This window comes from Sinocyclocheilus anshuiensis, unplaced genomic scaffold, assembly GCF_001515605.1.
Source record: "Sinocyclocheilus anshuiensis isolate Anshui unplaced genomic scaffold, SAMN03320099.WGS_v1.1 scaffold1803, whole genome shotgun sequence".
Lineage (NCBI taxonomy): Eukaryota > Metazoa > Chordata > Actinopteri > Cypriniformes > Cyprinidae > Sinocyclocheilus > Sinocyclocheilus anshuiensis.
In genome coordinates, this window is record NW_015548301.1 from 301,960 (window position 1) to 312,455 (window position 10,496).

At 36.7% G+C, this 10,496-nt stretch overlaps 2 protein-coding genes across 3 annotated transcripts in view; both read left to right on the forward strand.

Annotated features, from left to right (window-relative positions):
* Positions 1 to 4,666, forward strand: part of LOC107656135 (collagen alpha-1(XXI) chain) — a 20,712-nt gene extending 16,046 nt beyond the window's left edge. The window contains exons 24-29 of the mRNA XM_016443852.1: positions 267 to 299; positions 1,614 to 1,760; positions 1,845 to 1,899; positions 3,494 to 3,685; positions 3,783 to 3,860; positions 3,957 to 4,666. Coding sequence (XP_016299338.1) covers positions 267 to 299; positions 1,614 to 1,760; positions 1,845 to 1,899; positions 3,494 to 3,685; positions 3,783 to 3,860; positions 3,957 to 4,147 — 696 coding nt within the window. The 3' untranslated portion in view covers positions 4,148 to 4,666. The remainder of the gene's footprint in view (positions 1 to 266; positions 300 to 1,613; positions 1,761 to 1,844; positions 1,900 to 3,493; positions 3,686 to 3,782; positions 3,861 to 3,956) is intronic.
* A 612-nt stretch (positions 4,667 to 5,278) lies between these two features.
* LOC107656136 (C-C chemokine receptor type 4-like) lies at positions 5,279 to 6,808 on the forward strand. 2 transcript variants are annotated; one of them, XM_016443853.1, is made up of 2 exons: positions 5,279 to 5,357; positions 5,455 to 6,808. In XM_016443853.1, the coding sequence occupies exon 2, from the start codon at positions 5,489 to 5,491 to the stop codon at positions 6,551 to 6,553; it is 1,065 nt and encodes a 354-aa protein (XP_016299339.1). In that variant the 5' UTR covers positions 5,279 to 5,357; positions 5,455 to 5,488; the 3' UTR covers positions 6,554 to 6,808. The 2 variants fall into 2 exon arrangements, with proteins under 2 accessions (XP_016299339.1, XP_016299340.1); XM_016443854.1 differs by having other exon boundaries at positions 5,295 to 5,357; positions 5,458 to 6,808.
* Positions 6,809 to 10,496: the final 3,688 nt, after the last annotated feature.

Consider the following 10,496-nt stretch of genomic DNA (forward strand, 5'->3'; position numbering starts at 1 on the left):
TATTTGCAGCAGCAATATTTCTTACATGCTCACAGCAGCATGTTGTGGATGTATTGGCAGTAGCAAGTCAGCAGCAACAGCAGCGTAGCAGATCTATTCCGCCAAGACCAAATACATTAACATTGTCATGTACATTACCATGCCAATGCCTCCAAGAGTTGTCATGAATTTTGAAATTTCATGAAAAGAAAGTGTCATGAAATTTCTCATAAAATGTCAGGATATTCAAATTGCACTTCAAATTGTACTTCTGTCATTCTCAACAGGGTGAACCAGGCCTGAAAGGATACAAAGGAGAGGTACAAAACTACTCTTAAAACATAACTACTGTTGTCAGTGTCTCATAACCATTTCCTGATGAGTCAGAATCTAGAGGTCTTTTGGTTCCTTAGCAAGGGAGTAAAACAAGCTTCAATATTTTGAGCCAAACATATGCAGTCTCTCAGCATTCTAAGATCTTGTTTGCACCTCCTTCATAAATGAAACTTTTTTTTTTTCACATTACTCAAACAATCAAATATGCACAAATACTGAAGGATTAATTTAAAAAGCTTTTATTTCTTGTGTTACTCTTTCTGTAACTGTGAAGTGAATTGTTCTCCAAAGCATTTTATGTATGTGTAAAATATAGAATATAATTACACCACAAAATAATAAAGGAGACATAATAAATAAGAGAAAATACAATAAAAATAAAATATTTTATAGAATAAAAATTAAATACAATACAATAAAATTAATAACAACAGAAGACAGTACCTATAATATTAATTATAATAATTACAATTATATACAATGAAGATTGTCAAATAAAGCAAATGAATACAATGAATTAACTATGTATCATATATACTGTACATATTTTGCAGCTAGTTTGACTACCATGTTGTCCTCGCTGAGTATTTAGAGTAAAGAATGAACAATTCAATGCTTAAAATTGTGGAAAAAAATATTTGCCTTGTAGTGGTACTTGTTTTTAGTCCTCTATTTGATTCAGGTCGCAGTGTTTGCATAATCGCTGCTCTCTCATATCCAGGATATTTTATATCTTCCTTTCTCTATTTCAAAGTCGTGGTCACCGAGCTGATGTTTTCTCTCATAAATTTTGAAAGAATTTGTCTTTCTTTTAATTGTTTGATTGATAAGTAATTTGGTGGTTCTGTTTAGGACCGAATAACACTGGAGTTTGGTTTGGAGGTCAAATTTGTTTTTGTTTTTTTAATTTTTCATCATAATTATACTTTAGATTTTTGCCAATTTCTTTATGAATGTTAGAGTTGTGGTTGGAGTCCAACTCAGCTTGAGTTTCATTCATTAGTTGAAGCACAAATGTATTTAGAGGATGAGACACTGTGGGGGTTTCATTGGCACGGAGGGCTTCATATTGAATAGATTCAGCGTCAGATTGACTGAGGTGATGCCTGAATTGAACAGCTCTTTTTTTATTTCAATGTGTAAGGGGTATAAGCCCAGTTCAGCCCTGCAGGCATTGTTAGAAGTGCCTCTGTTTACCCATGGAATGTTTTTTGCAAATTCCAATTGTGTTCTTTCTATTAAGCTTTATCCCAATTTTCAAACTTTAATACTGGTCCCCAAATTTTACTCCATTTCAGCCAGGTGTAGCAGGGGAGCCTGGGAGCAGAGGGGCTGATGGGAAAAGGGGAGATGTGGGTTCATCAGGGCCACCTGGATCTCAAGGCTTTCCGGGTCTAGACGGTTTACCAGGGCAGCCAGGACTTCCAGGATACCCAGGGAAACCAGTGAGTGTGATGCTTATGAGCATTTGTAGAGCATGTATGATGGCGATGATGGTCTTGCTCAAATACACACACACTGTGTTACAGGGCAAAGCACCTTCAGAAGAGCAGCTGATGAAGATCTGTGCTTCTGTGCTACAGAGTAAGTTCTTCTTAAGTTTGTCGTATTTCAGTGGCAAATAAATTGAGTGATGTTGAGATGAATGAGAAAACGAAGATAAAATATGCTAATGCAAGCATCACTTTTAATGTTTGCCTAGTTAGAATTTGATAAAACCCCTAACTGGAAGTATTAAATTTAGTCATGCAACTCATCCTTCTTGTATTTACCATGAAACTGTCACTCTAGCAACCAAAAACATGCTGAAAACACTTAGACTACCTTTTAGCAACACGCCCACAACACCCTAAAATCATGTCTGTGACTTTTGCATGGAAAATCGCTCGCATGTTCTTCAGAAAATATACAACTCTTGTATTTGAGATATGTTCCTATGTCTTCATATGCATTTTACATGTCAGATGATTTTATTTAGCTGAAAAAGACAAAGATACTCGAGATGAATAGCATTTGACTCATGATGTGCGTATATGTGCCTAACTGTCAGATAGCTGGAGACTTTCAGTTCTCTGTAAAAAAGAGGAAAACATTTGTTGAGCCAGCATACGGCTATTTTTTATTTTGCCGTTACTGTCACAAATGTTACACCATCTTCTCTACGCTTCTTAAAAGTCTATGAACTCCACACGAATTACACTTGTTGCTTGCATGTAGTAAGGGATAATGGTTAGTCGCATGGTAATTACTGCGAAATAAATCACGTCGCAACAGTTGACCAATCATGAAATAACACCTAATAGCATTGTATCTAGCAACTGCATGTACAGGTGAGTAGTGTATTCATTCATATTAGAAAAGACAAACGCATTGACACACTTGTCTTGTAATCTCTCTGAATCAGTGGTTCTCAACCACTAGGGGGCGTACAAAATAAGCTTTCAAATAAGCTAAAACATTGAGAAGTAAGCTGACATCATGTTTCTTATTTTAATTTGTGCCCTCGACATCTGTTATTTTATATAAAACCTCATATAAATGAGGAAAAGTGTGGTTTCTAGACATGGGAAAGTCAGGGAAATCAAGTTTATAATGAACATAAATCTTTCTGGTGATATCAAGCACTAAAATATTTTTATTGTGTGGAAATTAGTATTTGTGACAAAATTCATTTGAAAAATGTCCGTCATCAGGGTTATGACAGTTAACTAAAACGAAAACGAACTAAAACTCAAACTTTTTATTTTCACTTTTTTATTTTAGCTAGATGCCAAAAACAACATTTTTCATTTTCATTTAGTTTATCTTGCTGTACTGAAATAACTAAAACTAAAACTGAAATAAAAAGTAATAAAAACAATATGGACACACACACACAAAAATACAAATAAAATGACAAAAAAAAAAACTACAAATGTAAAATTAAAATTAAAACTAAAAATATATAAATAAAAACTAGTTCAAAATGTCATGTAAATTCATTGGCAAAAAAGTGTAAACACTGAAGAAGATTCAGTTATTCAAAACTATTTTAATTATTTACTGTACATTTTATAATACATTTTTAATTTTTCTATTTTTTTATTTTTTATATATATATAAATATTACCACTCTTGGTTAGTACCAGATACCAGTCAAAAAGGTTGAGAATCACTGCACTAAATGTTCCTTCAACAGGCCAGCTGCCACAGCTCCTGCATGTGATGGGCCAAAGCAGCTGCCAACACTGTGAGACCAAACAAGGACCACCAGGCGATCCAGGCCCCCCAGGCCCAACAGGCCCATCTGGACCCCCAGGATATCCCGGCATGGCAGGGTCTCCAGGCTACCCGGGACCTCCTGGGAGGCAGGGACCTGAAGGGGTAAAAGGTGAGGAAGGATTATGGCAATCTGTTTTTAAGTTTATTTCATCTTTTGATTATAAAGTGACTGAAGGGAAAATGGTGCTTGAATGTTTTTCTTTCAGGTGATATTGGCCCAGTGGGCATGAAAGGTGCTAAGGGACAGGGTGAAATGGGTTTGCCAGGTCCACCTGGTCCAGCAGGTATAAAAACAAATATATTCATGCATGATAATAATCCCCTTCGTTGTATTTTTTAGTCTTTGCAAGCACGTCCAGAAGTAATTTTCTCTTCCACAGGTTTGCAGGGCCCACGTGGGAATGACGGTGAGGGATATCCTGGGCCTTCTGGTCCACCAGGAAAACCTGGCACTCCGGGTACCCCAGGCAAACGTGGGCCCCCGGGACCCATGGGGGTCTGTGACCCGTCCTCATGTTATCAAGCCTATGGCTTTCGGGACGATCCTTTCAGGAAAGGACCTAACTTTTAGCAACGGGACAGTGGGATCGTACTGATTCTGTACAGTCTTTTCTCTCTCAAATGGACCTTTCTGGTGCTCAGCCTTGACCTCAAGAACTCATAACCTCTAAAGAACGATGATCTTGACTTTAAATATGTGATGTGTTTTCCTGTTTGAGAATCTTGTGTTGGATGTGTTAAATCATGAATCCATGTTTTTGATTGATTTTGATGCATGTCCTAGCTGCTCTTTTCCAAAGGGGCTGTTGGGCTCCAGTAGAACTCATGCATTATATTCCAAGTTTTCTGAAGCCTTTGTGCAAGAAACGGACTAAAAATTCAATCATTGCTTGGTGAAAATGCTCTCAAACATCATGCATGTTCACGTACTGTACATACATCTTTGATTCTCTCGTGTCCTGTGACCAATTTAATTTTAATTTTCAACTTTCGTTTTTGGGTGAATTGTTCCTTTGAAGAAAAATTGCTATACTGTATCCACTGCACTGCCCCAGGCAAGCTACCTCTGTACAGGATGTGAAGCAATTCTACGGGCTATACGTGGAACGCTTATGTTCAAATTTGAGAATACTTCTGCTCAAGGGCTATTTGTTAGTTTTTATAGGAACATTTTTACTACTAAAACATTTAGTATTATTATTATTTAATTATACTTTTAATTGTTTGAGAATTTGTCTTGTAGGTTTTAGCAGTAATCTTAGTAGTGTAGTTTTGGCATGTCTATTTTTGACTGGATAGATTTGTGCAAAGAGCAGCAATTAACATCTATTTATTATTTAATGTTTCCTGTTCATGTTCTTTTTTTCATGAATGCACGTAGGATTTTGTGGTGTTTTTTTAATGAATTTATCATTTAATTTGTGCACTGTGCAGCTGACATTTGGAATTCTTAAAATGACAATAAATATTTTAGAATTTTAATCATTTCATAATCATTTTACTTCTCAAGTTGTTTCTCGTTCTCAAAGAAGTAATCTCTCTCTCTCTCTCTCTCTCTCTCTCAAAAAAAAATTATATATTCCCCATGACATTTTGAAAACATTGATCAAAAAATAGCGAAGGCGGTGTGGTTTCACGTAGTGCTGACGAGGTGATTTAAATGCTCTTCGCAGTTCCTCGTTCAGGATGTGTGCTGAGTTTTCTCGGTAAACCACAACGTGGTTGTATCAGTTCTGCCAGGGCTGCTGAGAGTTTCACAAACTCCTCTACCAAAGGCATTGGTGAGTGAAGCCAATATTTGATGCTCAGAATGAACCTCAGTCCAAATGTATATTAACTGTGTTATTGTGTGTTTGCTTATGTTTGACTTTATTGCAGCAGAAATCTGACATCAGCAACCAGATAGATACCAATGGATTATTTCGATAATGATGACCTCAACAAGTTTTTCACTGAATCCAATTACACGGTATACGAAGGACAAGTCGTAACCGGAGAGGTTCCTTTATGCAAGAAAAGCGATGTGCTCCAGTTCGGAGCAGCATTTCTCCCAGCCTTCTACTACACTAACTTCTTGCTGAGCTTGGTTGGAAATGGACTGGTGCTCTGCATCATCTACAAATATGAGAAGCTCAGCACGGTTACCAACATATTCTTGCTCAACCTCGTCATTTCAGACCTCATCTTCGCCTCTAGCCTCCCTTTCTGGGCAGTCTACCACAAATCTGAATGGATCTTTGGCAGAGGCCTTTGCAAGTTGGTGGGAGGCTGTTATTCCATTGGCTTCAACAGCTCCATCCTCTTCCTCACCCTCATGACCTTTGACCGCTACCTTGCGGTGGTCCACGCCATCTCTGCAGCCCAGAGCAGAAGGAAGGCGTATGCGTTTGCGTCATCCGCCATTATCTGGGTGCTCAGTATTTTGGCTAGTATAAAGGATATAGTTTTTCACGATGTGATGAACGGTGGAGACGGTTTGCTGTGCGAAATGACTGGTTACCACCAGAGCTTCCTCACAAAATGGGAGCTGATTGGTTATTATCAGCAGTTTTTCCTCTTCTTCTTGGTGCCTCTGGTTATCGTCCTGTACTGCTACATCAGCATAACCATCAGGATCATGTCCACTCGCATGACGGAGAAGTGCAGGGCGGTCAAACTCATCTTTATCATCGTCTTTACCTTCTTCATCTGCTGGACGCCTTACAATGTGGTCATCCTGTTGAAAGCCATCAAGATGTCCTTTGGAGAGCAGAATGATTGCTCAAATGCCCTCGACTATGCACTGTACGTCACACGAAACTTTGCCTACCTGTACTGCTGCATCAGCCCTGTCTTCTACACTTTTTTGGGGAAGAAGTTTCAAAGCCATTTTATGAAGCTTTTGTCCAAGCGTATACCGTGTCTGAAGATCGATGTTGCCATGCTGTCAACAACCAGTAAAACCACATCAATCAAGAGCCCCAACACGGACTACTGAGCATTTATGGGACTAACAAGACTTGTTTGTATGTGTGAAATGCAATTGTTGAGAAAATTTATTGTTAGCAGGACAGAAGTATGAGCGCCAAGATAAAAGAAAAACTAAGAATCCAAAGTGTAATGTTCAGTAATTTCTCATTCAATGCATATTAATGACTAGTATATGTCTAATGAGTTCAATTTGACCTAATTTAGAAAAAGCATTGATAATGATTGTAATATTTTACTTTCTATTTGATGTACATATGTAAATATTTTGTCACAAATACCTTTGATATCAAAAACATTTTTTTGAAAGTAAATTAAATGTGAAACTTTTATATTTTCATTAAACAAATGTAAATATAAAAGTTTCACATTTATTTTACTTTCGAAAAAATGTGTTTGATATCAAAGGTATTTGTGACATTGCAACATACTGTGTATTGTGTAACCTTAGTCCTAACCTATGGGTTTCTTTGCCATTAAACCTCTCCTTACTTGTGTAATTTTCTGTTTTGTGTAAAATTATTGTTGTAAAGACTTCTATAAGTAGGTCAGCTTGTTGATTATTTCAGTGCCATTAATTGCTGGTGTATTCTGAGAACAAAATATATTAGTGACAGGAAGCTTCCTGCTATTATCTTTTCTCTCTGTTAGGTGACTTGTTCTTTGAACAGTATATGAAACTCAAACATTTGCTCCTTTAAAACTTCTCTGAAATGAGTAAACTTCCTGTCTTGTCAAAATACATCCTGTTCATCAGATCGTTGTTATTCATCAGATCTGTATTTTAAGAATGAACCCATTCTTTGAAGTACATTCTTTTGGTTCTCTAAAATAATTTTAAGGCATGACAATAAATCATTATAAATAATCTGTTTGGTTGTGGTTGTTTTGATTTAAGACACAAGCATTGTTTTTTTTTTTAATTTTTTATCCATAATGTTTTATAGCTCTCTTTACGTTGCATCATACTAACTAACCATCTTTTAGTGCTTTGTAGTTGACACTTTTCTTTTTAAGAATGGCTTGATTAAAAATTAGATCACTATACTGTTGGTTTCTGGGTATTTCTATGCCTGTTATCAAGCAGCAGCTTTACTGTTTGCAATCCTATCAGTAGTCATGGCTAACTGGCTAATTTGCTCATGGCTAATTGAATATTTAAAGGTGGGGTAAGCGATTTCTGGTAGCCAATGTTGACATTTGAAGCAGACACGGTGTTACTCACCTATCAAGAAGAAACAAAGCAACCTCGGCGTCCGATCGCAGGCCTTCTGCTCCTTGAGTTCTCTCCAGCGCTGGAAAGCTGATCCGATATTTACACGGGTCCTACTTCTTGCCTTATGCCTTTTGTTCCGCAGACGTTTCCTCTTTTGTTTTTTATCCGCCATCTCTATCTTTCTGTCGCTCGGCTCGGCTAATGTCCGTCCTGTGCACTGAAGGCTCTCTCCTCCACATCATGAGTAGACACGCCCCTTACTGCTGATTGGCTACAAGTTTGTTTTGCTACTCACCCGAATCAGTTGTCTAAAGCGTTTTTGAAAAATCACTTACCCCACCTTTAAGACACAAAACATTTATTCAGTCAGTTGTTGTCTGTGAAGCTACGCAAAATGTTCATCCACCAGATCTTGCCTAATAAGAATGTTGCAAAATTCTGCAGAAATACACAGTACAGTATTTCCAAATGAAAATGACAATAGCTCTTCACAGGGCTGTTTGATTCTGAAATTTTTGGAATTGATTCTGAGTCCTGTTTCTAGAATCGATTGAGTCGATTCTGAGAATCGATTCTTCGCTGTTGTCTTCCAAGTCTTTTTTTCTTTAATGAAAGATTGCGAGATTGTTCATCTCGCCGTGACCACAGGGTATAAACAAAGACTATAGATGGTGTATATTTGGTATATATTTGGTATAAAGCAACTTTATTTAGGCCATGCAACTGACAATTGAGTAGCCTACATTTCGGACAAGTTCGGCATGCAATGAATGAAAAACAGTTACAACAAACACTAAAATGTAATAATCAGCAATAAGCGTTCACATATGGCTTTATTTGAATGTTTCAGTGTGATATACCGTAACACTGGGTTATTAGAAGTAGTGACGTAATTACGCAGTGGAGTAAAAGAACCGTTTCATTGAAACGAACGAATCTGGGGCTACAGTTTCCGGTTTGAACGACATGTTTACTGGAAACGGTGTGCAATGGGGTTTGAGATGCGTTTTCTCTTGTTTGGTGGGTGTGTCAAAAATGTCAGCCCAATCAGCAGCAACATGTATGTAAACCACACGGTATTAAAGAGACAGCTCGCACAATGTAATTAACATCCAAATAAATTCACAAGAGCAAGTATATTGTTTGCACATGTTTATTTACATTAAAGGCAAAATAACTGAAATAATAAGAGCACAAGTATAGATCTGGAAATCTTTAAGTCTGTCTAAATATCATTTAGTAATTACAATGTCTTCTGGTCCATATCCTTTCCTTAGGAAGGTGTGCTAAATACTGATTAATGTAACATAAAATTACTATACATATTTATATATTTTGCTATTGTATTATGGAGTGACACTTTCATAAACTTTTCTATACCCCTCTGATTATATAATGGTAAATATTACAATATCATAGCACAACAACAGTGATCAGCAATAATGATAAGCCTAATACTCACAATAAAAATAATAAGGTCATATAGATCATAACACAGTCTCGGAGGTAAGAAGTGGATTATCCTTCACCTGAAATGTTTGTCTTTTCATCCTGAAATGCGAGGCAAATGTTGGATCACAATAATTAGGAACCACAGTTTGCACAAATCCCTTCACTCAATTGGGATGTTCTATTTTATTCTGGAGGGCAAGGGCAGTGACTGTACCATCGAGCGTATTTTACAGTATTAAACACGTATTTATACTGATTTCATCAGGCTCTGAAAATGATTCAAAAAGAACACAAAGAATGGCCTTCTCAGCTGCCGTAGTTGCAACTCTTGAATCATCAGAACGGTATGTTCAACGCATGACCGTTTCCGTTTAAAAAACGTTTTGCACCGTTTTTGTCGGGGCTGAACGCAGCCCTGTTCTCGGAAATGAATCTTAATGAGTCATCGATTCCCTTTGTGGGAAATGATTCCAATACACTCTCGATTCCAAAAGCCTCGGGGTCGATTATTTTTGGTAGAAAATATCCGTATACAAAATATGACAAATACTCAATCTTCTAAAGTCTAAAATAAGAACCATATGCCTCCTTTATCAGCTAATTATACATGTATATTTCAGATCCACATCAAGTCAAGTCAAGTTGAGCTTTATTGTCATTCTGCTGCATGTGTGGACATATAGTGGAACGAAATGTTGTGTCTCACAGGACCACGGGGCTACATACTAATTCAACATAAATATAAATATACAACAATAGAAGTATAAGAAAAACAATTAGACCTATACATATCTGATATACTATAAATAGTTAGCTATACATACACATAATCTGAGACTGTACAAGAACTTTACATAAATACTGTACATGAAATTGTGCAAAAGAGATATTTTAGGGGAAGCAGTGCAGAGTGCAAGATGATTTGTAGTGCAATACACAAGTAAACATATTATCAAATTGGTTTATAAAAGTGTCTAGTGCACATACAGAGGTATATTTGATATACATAGAGGTATACTCATGGAATGACCTGCCCAACTCAATCCGAGCAGCTGAGTCCTTAGCCATCTGCAAGAAACGACTAAAAACACATCTGTTCCACCTTTATTTGACCCTCTAACTATAGCAATTTCTATTCTATTTTAGTTCTATTTTTATCTATTCTATCTACTTGTTTTCCTTTGTGTGTGTGTGTGTGTGTGTTTATGTGTGTGTATAATATACAGTATATATATATATATATATATATATATATATATATATATACACATCTTGCTACGTGTAG